The 18,220-nt window shown below is 36.8% G+C and overlaps 2 protein-coding genes across 3 annotated transcripts in view; both read right to left on the bottom strand.

The window, feature by feature from the left end:
* The window catches only part of LOC137268944 (uncharacterized), a 280,426-nt gene that overhangs the window by 178,971 nt on the left and 83,235 nt on the right, over positions 1 to 18,220 (bottom strand). The window lies entirely within an intron of this gene.
* The window catches only part of LOC137267971 (ephrin type-A receptor 4-like), an 88,267-nt gene that overhangs the window by 29,181 nt on the left and 40,866 nt on the right, over positions 1 to 18,220 (bottom strand). The window contains exon 3 of one of the 2 annotated variants that reach the window (XM_067802430.1): positions 4,197 to 4,878. In XM_067802430.1, coding sequence (XP_067658531.1) covers positions 4,197 to 4,878 — 682 coding nt within the window. Of the gene's footprint in view, positions 1 to 4,196; positions 4,879 to 18,220 lie in introns of those variants that run through there. The other variant, XM_067802431.1, reaches the window with a different exon arrangement.

The following is an 18,220-nucleotide window of genomic DNA, read 5'->3' as shown; positions in this document are numbered from 1 at the left end:
TCTAGCAGAAAAACAGCCCTGATAAATTTATCAATGTGTTTATCAGCAAGAGTGATAAATTTATGAGAATTTACTTGGTATTGTCAAATCAAAACACATGACTTTTATTACCAAATTTGCTATAAGCTCCTTGGGTGCATAGAAAATTGACACAGGGGATGTGCTTCTGAAAATGATACTTGATCAGCCAAGTTTGTAGTCAGTGAATTCCTTTTCCTCTGAAAAAATTGGACTTAAGAAAAGAAAATATGGGCTGTCATGTCTAGATGGCATGAGTCATATACTGAACAACACAATTAATACTGTGTACATCATATGCTAATTAGAACTTTAATGACCTTGCAACTGTGTCACTAAATATTTTCAATGGAATACGAATATCATAAAAGTAAGTACACATTTGAAACAATATGTTTTCTTCTCTGGACATAACTCATTACTTGGACATGTCCAAAGCAGATGTTGAATTTGGTTCATAAATGTCAAAATAATGTCATGGTCGGGAACTCTGAAGACACAAGAATTAGCCAGTTCAGGAAGTATTAGGATTACTAATTTTAAGATCAACGCTGTACAAATGATTGAAAATTGGAAGATTTAGGTGTACAATGGCAATAATAATTCCCATCAGATATATAATGCCATAGCTACTTTGGTTCAGCAACATTTGTTCAACACCATCAAATGATCCACAAATGATTGCAGGATGGAATGTGTTCATATGTAAAATTTCAGCATCATCAGACAAACCATTCAGCTTATGCTTTCAATGGAGAAAAATAAATATCATCCTTCCCTAAATACCAAAGTCAATGAAGATCATCTCTGGAGAAAAACTACAAAAAACTACGGTTCTCACTTGTTTCTGTGTGAAATCCTATAGCAACGGGCTATTTACCTGTCAGCATTACTGTAATTTCTAATGTTCCATGTAATATAAACATTAAAATGGCATTTACCTATTTTCTCATACCAAGAAACAGAAATGAATACTGTTAGTTATAAAAAGCACAGAGGAACTTGATACCAAGTACATTTCTCCTTACACATTACCTTCAAGATTATGTCTATTGTTCTGAAAACAAGTTAACATTTCATTCAACATATCCCCTACTCAACTTGGGGCATATATAAAAACAGTTTTTTGTCTTCAATGTAGTGCACCTAATATATTCAGAAACAATTCTTTCGATCGTAGCACTGAAAGTTATTAAGGTTATATTAGTAGGCACATTCTAACACACCACTTGCAAAAACATGCACACAGTGTAATATTATTTAATGCCTATCACAACAGCAAATACAATTCAAATGGAGAATTATCAAGTTGATGGTTTCTCTCACATTCAAATATTCATGTTGACCAAATTTGCAATTGGTGGTTAGTTTACCTGATATTCTCGAAGCGAAATTTCTTTTCACCAAAACACTGACCTCCCTAGAGTGGGGTTTACACTCTACTTCAGAAAATGCTGTATGATGAAATGAACTGGGGAATGGTGAGGACAGTTAAACAAAAACAGATCATTTATGACAGCAATATTCTTGATGGTCCCTTCTATAGACAGGATTTCTGGCCTCTTATCCTTTGTCTATAATGAATTTTGTTCAGTATCTCAATATCCATGTTGGATGGAGTAAAAACAATCTATAAATCTGTCAAATTTCCATGAGCTTTGAAACTGAGGCTATAGACATTTTATTGATTCTGTCTCTAACTCAATGAGAATTATTATCTACAACCATTTACTCTACATATTTCAGTTCCATAGCAGAAACACAATATGATAAATAGCTTTAATATTTCCTCTTCTGAAACAGTGTTCAAAACATCTAGCTGGCCGTGGAATCCTCCTGCTGACTGCTTGGTATGCTTTATCAATAAACAACGATGAGCAAATCACTATTAGTCATGGGACTCATTAACTCAACACAAATGTTGAGTTTGGAAAGATTAATTCCAAAATAAGGCCAGACAAATTTTATTTGTTTTACAGATCTGCAGCTGTATTATATCGAGGATAGGAAAAAAATCAATTTTCCTGATCAAAAAAAAATAAATAAATAAATAAAAAAAAAGAATCCTGATGTTCTTATTGTCAAAAAATGTAAACTTCCATAGTATTTATTTTTCCCTATGTACACTTCATAAATTCCCAAAAGAAATATACTTGTAGAGTTTAGAAGGCAAATTACTTTGTTGATTATAATTTTATTTTTTTTCCCTCCTGCATTTATGTTTTTTGAGGACAAAAATAAAATTGGTCTGGTCTTATAAAACAAATGTGTAAACATGGTAAACAGAACAATTTAATCTTTTTTGCTTACCTGAATTTTGATTCATTTGGGAGAGCATGGAGAGAGAGTATCTGTGGTACCGATCCTAATACTTATTCCACATTATAGAAAACTCTATCCTGTTTGACTCAGCATTATACCACAAATCACTACTTTGTCCTACTTTAAGCTTCTCTTTGTTGTTTCATGTTGCTGACAGCAATAATCTAGCTGTGTCACAGCACTGTGTAAATAATTGTGTGTGTACCAGACAATCAAGTGATCAATATTTAGAGCCATGATGCACACTGTCAGTGTAATAAGACACTTATCATGACACCACCCAATTCACTTTTTCAGCTACTGTAACCAGTACAGGCAGATGGTGACATATTCCAACCTTACAACCCACTAGTGGGTCACCAGAAACATGTATAGCACTTTGAAGAAATATGATGCTGGAATTATTTGTCTCCAAGACAGGAAGACTTTGTGAGTTCATTGAGACTGAACAACATACTCTAGATAGCTAGTGAAATCTGAATAACCTTACATACTGAACATGGTGAGACAAAGTTTACACAATACACAATTGGTTGGCATGCTATCTGTTAGCATGAACTATGACAATATTCTGAAAAGGTGATCTTAAAATGCTGTCACAAGCATTATCATCAGGTCTCACAATCATGACTTTCATGGGCAACATCGGTGTAATGCCTCTTACTTATAGAAGACACTTTGTGGTAGAACAAAAGTAGTATAGTTCATATTCTCATCTCTGACAGAGACATGAATCCTACTGCATACTTTTCGGTTCTGAAGTCGGTAACATCAAGTGTGTAAAAATTGTACTTGTTCACTGAATTTGTATGAATTTGGCATACATACTGTGTATTATCATGTTACATTCTTTGCCTTTCCTTCTTCAGCCATACCAAAACCATCAAAGAGTTTAATACAAAAGCACTTCCCAAATTTCATTCCTATCAGGTGGAAAGATGTATCACATTCAAACACAAAATGCAGAAACTGCATGCACTCCAGAACAGCGAACTCGTCAAGTTAAGTTTCATGTTTTCTGTGCATATTCAGCAAAAATTGTAATCACAAAGCACATCTGTGTATTCTCAGTCTATCCATTCAGGCAGGAGGACCTAGATCTCATCTGACCCACAGCATTTAACTAACAAGAACTGGAACAAGATAGGAAACAATACCCGACTCCTTCTGCTTCCCATCTACCACTCAGCTCACAAATCCTCCTTTCTCTTCTATAATCACTTTCCTATTCAGCACAGCCATGAAGATTGATTTTACAGTCTCCCAAAAGCCAAGGTGACTCAACGCCAACTGTTGCCATTGACAACGCACTGTCCCAGGATGTGCCATCCATTGGTCCTCAATAATGTGAACCATACCAATGTTTTTAAAACATATCTTATGTGTGTTTACAGTGAAAGCATTCGTAACAAACTAAAGATGGATCATTTCTGGGTAAAGATGATTTCTCCAGCATTTAGTACATCCCCAAGATGGAATGCCAAGATTTCTGTGCAGGGTAAATGAGCAAGCAACAACTGTGAACTTGCGTTATGTCTTCCTAGCTGAACTTATGTAATACTAATACTAAAATTACTAAAATGTACTGATGTCCACATATCAAATGATTCACTTTGTAACTGTTGGGACAATCTCACCCATAGAGACACTGGTCTGCCATTGCATCTGCACTAACATGGACTGTTGCCATGATGATCCTAGAATGTATCCTCTGATTTCCACCCATGCAACAACCCAAAGAGGAGCACATATTCATCCTGTGCATGCATAAATATACCTAGTGAGCATTGGAACTGCAAATATTGCACACACTAATCACACATTATCAGTATCCAAGAAGTTAAAACTCTACTCACCTATGCACTGCGTCTTGACATTGTTGCCTTGGTAGCCTCTATCACACTCGCATTTGCCTTTTGGGTCCTTGAACCAAGCCCCTGTGTTCTGGCAGATGTGGGAGGGCTTTGTCACCTCCACGGCATTCTCCACGCACTGACCAAACTGATCTACCATTGGAGTTTCCTCATCACCTGTTGCGGTCTCATTGAAGAAGGCATAGTTGACTGTGGTGTTGGGACAGGTTACATAGTACACTCGGAGAGAGATGAGTGTCACACATGCACCTTTATCTTGGAAAGCAATGTATACTCCATTGAGGCCCCTAGTGAGAGAAATCCTCCTAGTCTCCTTGTTCACCTTGATAACATCAGTTGACATCTCAAAGAGATAATCTGCAGCTACTTTGTCCACTAACCTGTATGCTGTTGGGTCCCAGGTGGGGCGCTGCTGGTTGGCAAAGTCAGATTCTGCATCATAATAATACAGATTGAAAGTTTCCTTACATTGTTGTAGACTGCTTGGGTCACTTATTCGTGAACACTTCCGCATGGTAAATCGTACTTCCACATGTAAACTGTTTGCTCCTCTTCGAGGAATAAAAGGAGTCCGCAGCCAGTTGTTGATATTTGGCACTCGTACATAGCAGGATGTGTAAACCCGGAGTGGGCGCCCTTCATCATTATAGGTACCTTCAAGCCACTGAAATGGAAAAGTGGTCCAAGATTAGGATTCTTTTGCAAGTTTATGAATAATTACAAAGAAGCTTCACATAATATTGAACTATGTGCACTAAATCATCTCAAACAAGTAATGTGGCTGTAAAATCAGACTGCTACAGTAATGTAACACTAAACAAAAAACAACTGCAAGAGGCGGTATGACATTCACTGAAGTGGCCGTAACACACAAAGGTGTGGTATGATATGACATTCACTCATCGAAAGGCCCTTGACATGTTTGACAGAGTATGTTTCAAATGACACCCAAAAGTTATCTTTGCCATATTAGTAGTCTGTAGTGCAAGTTAATTTCTGACTCCAGTATACAGTATTAATTATTTTGTAAAGATCACTATCTGGAAAAAGGGACAAGTGAGTGAAATGCCTGGCAAAGAGAGGAAGTTACATCATGGGTGTAGGTAAACACACATCTGACCACAATGCCACCATTTCCAGGACTGGCAGGGTCACTATGTCAGCCATGTTGTCAGATCCCAATACATCACCAGTCAACCTGGCCTGACCCTGGATCTACTCGCATGCCACTCACATCAGCCATCTTTGTTTGATACCAATTTAGACTGTAAATTTGGAACTGGAAATGGAGAATATTTTAGGCTATCAAGTGGCCCACCAAAATAAAAATCAAGATAAATATATAACACCCCCACCTTATTATTCAGCTGAATAATTGTTATATTCCAAAAAGAGCTTTTTATTTAAAGCCTTATAACATAATGTGTGTATTTACAATATTCAATGAGAAGCATGGAATTTGATTGAACCCATCTGGGTGACAAAAAAACCTTAGATTGAGGATGTGTTTTACAGATGATAAACTGATCTAAATACTGCATAAAAGTGACATTTTCCAATTTAGCTGCCTCAGCTATTGTGTAAAATCGGCCATCTTTCACAAAATTCCTTCCACTGATGTAACATAGCAAGATCTTCTTTTTGTAGAGGTCAACAAGGTCAGGCTCCTCAATGTAACTTAAACCAAGTGTACAATGGCAGTGCCAATCACTGCTAGAGAAGATCCTAGCTATACAACACTAATTTGCAGGGGCCAAACAGCTCACATCTCCTGTCACAATTAACAAAAGATTCAACCAAGAAGAAGAACTTGATACAAAAGCTTAGGGATAGATTTTCCTTGTGATTATGGGGAGCAGGAGAATTCCAGAGGCCAATCACATGGCTCGTGAAAAATTACAATATCACTGAACTCATGCTATTAGACGACATAGTCTATTAGATTCCATTGTGGAGTGTTCAGGACAAATGAAAATACAATCAGTGTTGTGATACCATGGCAATTGGTATGAGCAATGTGTAAAAATGAAATGAATGTACCGACACGCGATACTGCCAGCAGCTTTGTAGTCAGGGAGTTCCAGATTTTCTCATGAAATATTGATGTACAATAACACAATTGACAGTGAATATGTGGCTGATGGCCATTACAGTCTCGGACAAATGGGAAAGTGGTCCTGTCAAATGGAGAGAAAAAAGTAAATAGTTTACATCAAATGAATTTACTGTGCAAAGAAAAGAGAAGTTGGGTGTGGTTCTTTAACCATTCTTTATACAAGTACACAAACTAATGAAACTATACTGAATGAAGCATTTATGTATGACTATTAACACTGTAGTTATAGTATATCTATGTAGAAAATAGGGTGATTCACTTGTGTACAGTAGTACATATGAAAAGAAATTCAAACAATAATGACAGTCAACACTAAATGCAAGGCATGTTTCAGCATCGTCTTATGGGAAAACTTCAATGAGACAATGGCATATCGAAACAAAATATGCTAGAAAAATCTGAGAGAAGAACTTAGAGGCAAAACAGGTGGATATTAGCATTCTGGACAAGGGAAACATCATCAACAAAGGCATCTGAATGCAGTTCTCCTGTAATTCCTTATTCATGGCATAGGAAAGCTGGGTATTTATGAGAATTGTAATTCAATTTGGCCACAACGTTGATGCTACCTGGAACTATAAACACAGCACTAACCAAATTTTCTGCATGTCATTTTGTTGGCATTGAGAAAATTAAACGAGATTTGAAGCTTGATGCAAGAAGATCTGCTAGAGTATGGGACAAACCACATGATGTCACTCGTTTTCGGTTCATTTCTCCTGATTACGATGGCTACCTGATGCATGCAACATGATCAAACAGGTCAATTCTTAATGAAATGGGATCACTGTCGAACCCCAGAAAAACTTCGAGGAAAAAAGTAATTTCATCTGAGCCCCAAAATGGCATCATCTTAGAATGACTCATACAAGGATCTTGATACAGCTTTTGTGATGTGTCTCCATCACTTTGACAGCACAGTGACTGTACAGGATGAAAGGCCAACAAGTGTTTTAGACCATCCAATTGTCCTGTCTAAATTTATCTGGCTACTAATCAACTTCAGTCAATAAAGCTGTAAGTACTTCAAGTACTATAGTGTCACTGATACTACCAGATCAGCAAGTAGAATACACATTACAAACTCAATATAAACCTGGAAACTCATCCTCACATTAGAATTAAGTGATTGCTTGCAATATCCAGATAGCTTCAGAGACTGTACATCTTTTCAGACTTCAAAGTCTGTTTGTAGTAATTATCACAAGGTAAGTTCAGGAGTATTGTCTACAGTATGTCATTAGCAGTGTGTCATTGGTAACAGACCAAATCAGACATAAAGAATATCAATCCCAAGTCAGAGTAAAGCAGTACCAATTGCTACACAAATATATTCAAAGTGTCTGAAAAACAACACTGAGAAAGACATGTTTCACAAGCCATTATTATCCATCACATGAGGAATTGTCACAGAACCATTTTTTCCCCAGCTAACATTGAAGAAAAACCTTTAGATGAAGCAAATTGTGGAAAACACACTGATCACAGCTCTTTTCACCAAATGCTATCAGTATCTGAAATATGTACAACCCAGTGAATGACAATCTTAGAATAAATGCTAAGGGACAGCACATGATGGCATAAGATAATCATGACAGCATCTATTACATCTTCTTGAACTATTCAAAGAATGAGTTGGTAGACTGGCTTAATAAAATGACAATTACTTTTGGTTTTTACTTTCACTGTTTGCTTTTATATCACACTGTTCTCAATTGTTGCATATAACACAAGCTTGTGAATATAGCATCTAAACATATAACAAGACTTCTGCATCAAGGGAGTGCAACAAACACTAAAAATGTCAAGCCTTCGAACAAAAGCTGAACTTCACAAAGCAGCTCAATGTTGTCAAACAAACCACAAATGTGACTGCTAGCTAGGCCAAAACCCATCTAAACTGTCCCTCTTGCAGTGATCCCTATCTCGATGTCATGTTTAACAGCCCCACAGATATATTTCCCCAGCATAGACATTCCAACTTAACCACCAAGCTCCCAGTGTTTCCACATAAGGCAGGATGTTTTGACGGGAGTCCGAACATTAAACTATAGTTAAAATCACATTGTGTGCAGCTAAACTGAAAAAAAGGGTAAAAAAAAAAAAAAATGGTGAAAACTTGCGCCCTGCTTGGGAAATGAATAGCCGACTAAGGAATGAGCATGTTGTGGGTGACGTTGAACAGTACATCTGGTATAGGCATGAACACAACCCAGTCTCATCTTCCACTCCAGGCCTCTTCTAATGAAAGGCAACTTGATCAGTAGGGACTCAAAGCTGATGAAGCAGCTAATTGGTGAATGTTCTACATCATAATCACCCTCTCAAAACCAGATCCCTTTATCATGTTTATGCTCCCTGCCTCATAGCTATCTCCACTGGGAGCTTCCACCAACAACTTAAACAGGCATGTGTGCAACCAGTTTTGGTGGCTGAAACTTAAGATTTACTTAAATACTTCGTGGCTTGTATTTACAACACTGCCATATTATCAATTCAGACTGGCAAATATGAAAAGGTCAAGGGACTGAAAGCTTCAAATGCATTAGTCCTGGTGTTACCAAAAATTACAGCTTCTGAACAACCAAGATGTGGTGTTGAACATTTACAAGCTTACTATGCAGAGGTTTTGAACATGGACTTGGACACTTGTAAACTCCATTTAATCCAAATGTTTCAGCAAGTTTCTATATCCACCCTAATATGCCAAAATGAGGTTTAAAAGTTAACTCTTTGGTAATATAAGAAGCAATTACTACTGATTACAATTTCAACTAGCTTGAGACTAGTACCTAAAAAGGACAAGTTTTATATAATTTCATTGCAGAGTACCAGCATTGTCCAATTTTATGGACTCATTTACTTAAAAGACAAAATTCTCATAGTAATAATGATGCAAGTTGTTAATTATTGTGTTAATTATGATTGTTCAGCTTTACAACAAATACTGTCTGCTAGCACTACAGGCAAGGATGCCAAATAAAATAGACAATATTTTTTTCACAGACAATTCAGAGTCCACACATAACAGAAAAATTGATGCCCCTCTATTACAGACATTGCTGTCCTAGTCCTTCAAACAATATCTGTGCCTTAACCGTAGCCAGTGCATTGCACTACTGGACAACTGGGTATCCTTACAAAACATAGTACAGACAATATGACACACCGGCACGGAAGGTAGTCATGTTCAAGAACTGGGATCAGTTTTCTTGCTATACAGGAAATATCCAAAATAGTGTGAAGGAATTACACCATTTTCATTTATCACTTGGAAACAATGTGAAGTTACCAATACCGGGATGATTTGGAACTTGTTCTATCACCTTTCTGAAGATCCCTTGAACCTAACCAGAAGCTATGTGCTAATGTCAGGCCATAAAGAACAAGTGCTAATGTCAAGTAATAAAGAACAAGTCAATTCAATTAAATTTTCCAGCCATATCAAATAAAACATGGTAGATTTCTTATTAATCAAGCCAATATTTCACCATCTCAAGTGACAAACTTCATCTCATCCAATCAATACATCTAGAAATGTGTCAAGATAGAACTGGAAATTTGCACATAAACAATTCTTATCATGACATGATATGCCGATCAAACTACAACTTTTTCACTAAATCAGAGCCACTTATCATGATAATACCACGACAGACAACAAAGTAATTTAATTTCTTCCTAGTCTATGGATCTTGTTCAGAAAGATGTGCCTCAAATTAGCTGGCCTTTAAACTTGCACAAATAAAGTGTGGTAGAGACCTCTTACTAATTCAATTGAAGTCTGACAGCTACAAAAAAAGGTAGTAGATGTGGCTAACTCACTATCCTCACTGAAACACAGATGTCGAAAAGGACACATCTCTTGGTCTCATGGATACTGACATCAACACTACATGTTTTAATACTTTCACATTAACAACAAAGGGATGACTCAAAATGCTCAGGGTACTTTCTTACTGGACACTTTTACTTAAACTATAGACTTTCAAACTTTAAAGATAACTATTCCAAGAGAATTTACTGTGAGCAAGTACGATTTCATGCCACTTTTAGAATTTACAGAATGAGAAGCCACATCAGACAGAATTTGTACTCAGATATGCAGCATCTAATATGTCTGCATCCATCAACATTTAGCACAGTTATGGTCTAGAAACAAAAGCCTGCCTGACCATATGACCTTTGACTACTTTAATACTGACCTATCTGGCTGACTAATCACAAGAAGCCTTAGGACATACTGGTACACATGGGGAACTAAAAATGCTGACACACTCTTTGTTCAAGGCTGTCATGAGAATCTTGGAAACATTCCACCTCTAAATGTTATACCTAAAGGGTCAATAACAAATCCTCATGATCTTTACAGGACTTCTTACAAGTGGAATGTTTTATACCAATATCTGGTTCAGGTGTTTTGTTCCTGACTGTAGAACCTTCCGTGAAATGTAGCCCGAATTTTCAAACAGATAATTACAGAAATATATATGTCATCATCCAAACATGTTATAGTTCAATCTCTTCAGTCTAGGTCAAAATTCATTTTGAGATAACTTATAAAGCATTTCATACCATTTTGAGCTCAAATGACAGGGTAGCCATCAATACAGTAGGTTTTTATAAATTAGAATTGCCCAGTATCAGTAAACTCAGTCTCAGTACTTTTCGTTACACTCCATAACTGAGTCTAACAGGGCCCAGTAGGAGGTCGCATCAGGTAACCTTTGAGCGACTTATGACCATCCAATCCAATGCGAGAAGGCCAAATGGATTTAACCAATCAGACAGTGGCTACTGTTTAAAGTTTGGCAGGACTTAAATAATTGCTAGTAACTGATAATGATCTCTCTATATACGAAAATCCGCATAAAACACAGGTATTTGACCTGTAGTATATCTACTTAGGGCTTTCTGATGATATGGTTACCATTAGCTAATATTTCTGCTAGCTGATATTCTTGAATATTGACAAAAAACATCATTTTCAGTGATTGTTTACTCACTGTTGACAGTCTTGTAGCATGCTCCATGTGCATTACTCGGTAGCCATCATATGGATAATAGCATTCAGAATCATTCAGCTACAAAACTTTCCGAGGTAAAAGGACAAAAGGTATGTGCGACTGTCCACCTTCGTAATTTGGTAAGCTGTGTTCTGATTGGTCAATCTCAAAGGTTACCTGACGCAACCTCCTCCTAGCTTTTGTTAGACTCAAGAGAGGAGTGTAACGAAAAGTACTGAGGCTAAGTTTACTTAGACTGTATAATTGCCACAAAGAAAATCAGTTTCAATTTTAGCATCTTCAGAGGAGAAGAGGTGTTTAATGGGTGACACATGCTGAACACACTGGATAAAACAGAACATTTCAGTGATTTAGGGTCAGCACTATCAGTGCTTTTCATCTAAGTATGCTTGCATGTTAAGTTGTGTTCCCACTGAAGGGCTTTTGATTGTGACAGAGTTTACAGAAAAGCTCTTTTCTTGTTTGCTTTGCCATTACAAGTTGAAATGATCCCCAACTTACTCCACTCATGCTAGACAAAATCAGTTATACTGTGTGAATGATTGTACATTATTCGAACCAAATTATGATCATACGAAAAATGAAGTAAAAAAATGGACTTTGTGTTAAAAATGCAAGGTGGAACAAAAACAGTGGTGTCACATTGTAGTGCACTATAGGATGACATAGTATTAGATGATTTTACTACATGATTTTAGCAGCATTTGATGGCACATTCTTTCATGCTATCATGAAAATTTCCAAATCTGAAAACTACTAGCATGTTCAAAACATTTTAGATCACAATCAGTGTCAATGTCCAAAAATATGCTGTGATCAAGCTGTGAAAGGAGATCAGTCAAGCATTGAACTTCTTGAAATTCCACCTCACTAAACAGTACACTTGTATTTAAAGTGTTATATGAGCAAAGACAGTGATATACTTCTGACACACTGTTTTACTTTGGTCTATAGCAAGTCCAGGCAGACATGACAACAGACATCTGATGGCCTAAACACTGACATAGTACACTGCTATTTAGCAATTAGACCCCGAAACCATTACTCTGGGATGCATTATACAGACTAATCAATCACATATTTGTTCATTTTGGGATATTTTCTACAGAAAAAAGGCTCTGAATCGAAACAAAGGCGTCCATAAATGCAAATTACATGTCCAACGTCCTGGTCTGGATGAATCAGGGGACTAATTTCCACACAATATGCTGTAATGCTGGATGCCAGATATCTTTATAATGACGGGTCATGTCTGAGTTGGCCAATTCCGAAAATGTTGAAATCTCGTCCCAATCGAAACAAAACATCTGTGAATGAAGACGGGTGTGAGTTGGAATTGGGAATGATCATTAAAATCCTGTGATTGGCTGGTGTGACTTTCACCCTTAGTGCAATCGAAATTTTTCAGAGTAGGGATGAGTCGCAATTAACAAGGCCCATTCAAGTTGTGAGAAACTGATGGAGAGGTCCATCTGTTGTGGTAGCAAGGGGCTTCATGTGTGATCTTGTGCTTCCCTGTATTGTTCCAATGCGAGAGCCCAATTTTAAGATCCCGTTGCAAACAATGGCCTGTAATCACAAGTCTACCATTCCTATTGAGACACCATTCAATAGAAAGTGATTAGCGATTTAAGGGATCCACAATAATCAGTGTAAAGGAACATTTCACTCGAAAGATATTGTGAAACTACTACTGTTATGCAGTGGGTATCACAAATCACCACTGCAGAATTCCAACATATTGTGACCCATGCTGACTTTGATGGAAGCATTTCAAACAATGCACAAAAATACCCTCCAAACTGATTATGGTAATAATGTAACAATGCAGTCATTTGGGAAAGCTCTAGGGTGTGGACTTGGCACTTTACATATATCATCATCATCATCATCATTGTGTCTTTATTCCACTGTAGATCATGATCCCTTTGGTGCTTCCACTATCTCATCTGTATCTTAACACTGTCTAAATAACACTTTTCATCTATACAAGCTAGTTTCTTACCCTTACCCTGCTATTCAAGTTTGCATCCTTTACTTTCCCTGCTCCACAAGTTTGCATCCAATAATCATCCTGCTATACAAGTTTGTATCCTATCTTTACCCTGCTCTAAAAGTTTGCACCGTATAATCATCCTGCTACACAAGTTTGTATCCTATCCTTACCCTACTCTACAAGTTTGCATCCATAATCATCGTGCTATGCAAGTTTGTATCCTATCCTTACCCTGCTCTACAAGTCTGTATCCTTTCCTTACCCTACTTTACAAGTTTGCATCCCATAATCATCCTGCTATACAAGTTTGTATCCTATCCTTGCCCTGCTATACACGTTTGCATCCCATAATCATCCTGCTATACAAGTTTGTATCCTATCCTTACCCTGCTATACAAGTATGCATCCTATACTTTCCCTGCTCTACAAGTTTTTATTCTACCCTTACCATTCTATACAAGCTAGGATCCTTTCCTTGCACTGCTGTGTTGATATCCTATTGGTACCCTGCCATAAAAGTTGGAGTTCTAGCCTAATTTTGCCTTATAAGTTGGTATCCTATTGTTAAACCTGCCATACAAGTTGGTATTCCAGCTAAATCCTGCCATACAGTTTGGTATCCCATCCTTTCCCAGCCATACAAGATTGCATCCCAGCATAATTTTGCCACAGAAGTTGGCATCCTGGCCCAACCCTGATATTCAGGTAAGCATATCATCAACACCCATCTACATAATTGAGTTGCATTAGTATTGTTGTACTAAACAAATGGGTACCTAAATCTTTCCCTGCTGTATAAATCCCTGAAACACATTACGGAAGCTGAAAGGCTTTCTGACACTTTCACCTGTAAATGCTGGTCTATAAGAGTTCATATTACTTGGAATATGCTTTTGTGCAACTGTGAGTGTGATCAAGTCTTGTTTGTTATGCAGAGTGTTTCTGATAATTGTGGCAAATTTAACACAACTTGACAAATTATTAAGCTGAAGTGCCATCACTGAGATCCACTGCCTTGACTTGCCAGAAATATAGCAATGTCCCCTGTCGCAATAAAGAATAATGAAATACTGATATCATTGACCTTGAAAAGTCAAGATCACCAAAACTGACTGGTGTTTGCATAATCCTGAAATCTGAAGATATTGGGTACAATAGTTCATGAGATATTAGCTTATTACAGCTCAGTACATCCAACTCAATGATCAAATGATAAACAGACAGAGGAAAAACAGATCCTATCTAGGGTTCCCACATTTTAGTGAAAAAAAAAATCTATATATTTTTTTAAAATAATAATAACAATATAATAATGATCACCCGAACCCTCTGCTGCATTTCTATCTTAATCTGTCAAATATAATAATAATAATAATAATATTAATAATACACCCAAACCCTCTCTGCTGCATTTCTATCTCAATCTGTAAAAAATTGTAGAGCACTCCATATCAAATCACCAAGTGGTTGCTCATGACAAATATCGCTTTTTCCACAGACATTAAGGTATCAAGGTATCTTGATACCTTTTAACATAGATTTCTGTGTCCCAAATAAACAATATCTTAATTACAGCCTCCCATCTCCCATTACAACTGTCCATCAAAAACACTGAATACATTTTATTGTTTACGAATTTAGTATCATATGCATTTAAGCATGTATACATATATACAAACTAATCCAGACACACATGCTGATGGCTGCTATGGCCCTTGTATATATAGTTTTGTTACTGGTAGACAAAAAAAACCACCTGAATTTATTCCATTCCAATGTTTTTTTATTCCAGGTTTTTAGCAATGCCATGAACTGTTTAGGTGTCAAAGTTTGCAACTTGACAACTTATTTAGGAAGCTCAAATACAATGAGAGAAGAACAAATACAATCAGAAAAGAATAATAATAATCAAATGTGAATTTAAGTTGGAACTGAATTACTGCATTTGAGAATTTTTATGATGTTTTGTACTTAAGGTGTTCATAATCAGGTAAGAAAATTTATATCTCTTTTCATTCATGACTGATGCTGTATTTCATAACAGTTGTGACACACAGACATTACTAAGGAAATATGAAAACTAGTCAAACATATTGGCAGAGTTCCATTAAAGCAATTCTTCACCATCCAGTCACTGCAACTCCCCATCAAATAATTATTTTCCAATTCTTATCCTGATTTCTATTTGAGATTAACCAGTGCAGCCACACTCTGCAGTATCTGATCAGAATACTATATTAGAAGAGGACATTTGGTGGAGACAAGTTGGAAGTGATTTCCAATCATATGCTATTGCCTTAATTTGACTTGGATTGCAATTAGGCTGTTGAACCTTTGACCACAGGGCCATGGATCATCTCATTAAGCATGGCATACCACACTGGAGTAGACTGATTAACAGGTTGATCTTATTCACTACAGGTTTCTCAATTATCATATTTAGTTGCTCTGTCATTATCTTCAATAACATCAAAACACAAAGTATATGTTCGTAGACAAACTTCTTCTAAAAATAATATCATCTTTCAGTTCAGGTGAGCTAAAATGTATTCCCAATAATAAATTTTGACTGGAGTTTACTGCCCTATGAAGTTCACAGAAAAGTAAACATGGGGCCAAGTGACTATTTAAGTTCCAATATTTACTTAGTTTGTCCTATTTATACTTAATTTACTTACCCATTTTTTTCACTTTAGCATTCACTTGAAACAATAACCCCTGAATACTGCAGCCCTGAGTCCAGTATTAAGAATAGCATTCTACATAGACATCAACATTTATGTACATTTTGGAAGTCTTTTTACCAAAACCCGTTTTTCTTAAAATATCACTTTGACCTCCTGAAAAGCAAAGGTCAACCAAAAACCATCGTGGCATCTTTAATATCCCTCCATAAAGATGTGCAAGGCACAGGACAAGAATCCCCAGGGATAACTGAGGTATGTTGTATTTATTTATCATCAGTATGCAACCATAACAGAATGAATAATGTCTGATGTGCATTAAAGTTCATTTGAAGCACAAAATAACCACAACTAATGACACATAAAAAATCAGTATGAAAATTTGTGATTTTCTGAGGGAACAGCACAGTGAATGGTCAATGATAATATACCTACAGCAGAGATTACCATGCTTGCTTGCTCTTCAAGGGGATAGGCATTGTCCTTTTGCTTTTATCAGGGGAAAACATTTGCAATTTGCAATCTCAAAAATTACTGGGGAACATTTGGAAATTGACAAGCACTGTCACTAAGGTGACATAATCCCCCACCCTAAATTATCAAATTGAACTCAAAAAGGCATGGAAGTGAAGGTTGTAACTTAGGATGAAGCTAAATGTTAACAAAAACATGACCATTCAATCTCTGAATATCTTGATCTATAGTTGTTCAAAGCACAAATATTTCACTTTGACCTTGACTTGAATGTCTTAGTGTATGAAATAGGCACAAAAATATTCAGAAATTGCTCACTGGAAAACCTTCAAGGGAAATGTCTTCAAAAATAAAGTGAAGGTCACCAAAATCAACTGGACTCTGCACCTTCCCTAAATGATACTTGGTCTCAAATATGAAGAAAATCCAGTCAACCAGTTCTTGAGGTATCTCACTGACAAGCTTAACATGCAGCTTAACAAGCTGAAATCTTTAAAGTGTCACCATGACCTTTGAAATTAAGTGAAGGCCACAAAAATCGACTGGGCCCTGGGCCTGTCCTTGGAAAAACTTGGTGCTGAATATGAAGAAAATCCAGTGAATGATTCTTGGGATATTTCACTAACAAGAGCAAAATATTACAGTCCCCTTGTGACCTTGAAATGAAGGTCAAGGTCACCAAACCTGACTGAGACCTTTCTTAAGTTGTGATGAATCTAGGCACCAAATATGAAAAGAATCTAGTGAATGGTTTTGAAGATATCCTAATTCATACTTACAGAAGGATGGATGGATAGAGCCTCACACTATATGCGCAGCAAAGGCTAAAAAGAAAGACTCCTTAGACTATCAATGGACCATAAACCTTGATCTATTATCAGTTTGAACCACTTGGAACCACTACTGCATTTACAAACTGAAATCCTTTGTCGAACTCAATTTAAAGGAAAGGTGCTCCGGCCACAAGTTTTCAACATGTGCAACCATATATACTAGGGGTTCTCTCACATTTCCAAAGAACACTTTTAATGTCAGTAACCCTGTCTTAACAATCAGGGCTTCATGAAATCACACAAAACCTTGCCATCAAAGTCAGCCAACAACAGGAATGCTGAATAATCGAACAGACAAGGTCATCAAAATTGCTAAAAACTGCAAGTATCAATTTGCAACTCAAATTCTATTAATTTCAATCGAAAATTGTTGTGGACAATAGCAATAACATCAAGTTGAAATAATAGCAAGTTCCACTAAAAATGCATATATCATCATATAATTCCAGATGCAAACATTCACACACCGACTTTAAGAGACTCTCCCCATGCCTTGCTTGCAGGGACTGAAATTAAAAGTTGAATCATTGGGCTTAATGAGCAGTACACCACCAAAAACAACGGGATGATCAAGCAGTCATCATACCTCATCCATGTTTACAGCACAAATTATGAATCATCCACAATCGGTAACCTTTCACTGCTCCAATAACACATGTCCTTCAACATTACACTGTTGTTGAAAGCCATGCTACAATTCCTAGTAGACATTCACTGGTGTATGAGCAGAGCAAAATGTAGGTGTTTGGTGAATTTCTGAAGCATGTGGGCTGAATGATGATGGTACATTACTAGTACCATGTACCACTACAAGACACCATGGGATTAAGCTAGAAACTCAGGCTATGTTACTGTGAAAATGAATTAATTGATTAC

Source organism: Haliotis asinina, chromosome 16 (assembly GCF_037392515.1).
Source record: "Haliotis asinina isolate JCU_RB_2024 chromosome 16, JCU_Hal_asi_v2, whole genome shotgun sequence".
In the NCBI taxonomy this organism is placed as follows: domain Eukaryota; kingdom Metazoa; phylum Mollusca; class Gastropoda; order Lepetellida; family Haliotidae; genus Haliotis; species Haliotis asinina.
Note: the sequence above shows the minus strand (reverse complement) of the source record. Positions and strands in the feature narration are given on the sequence as shown.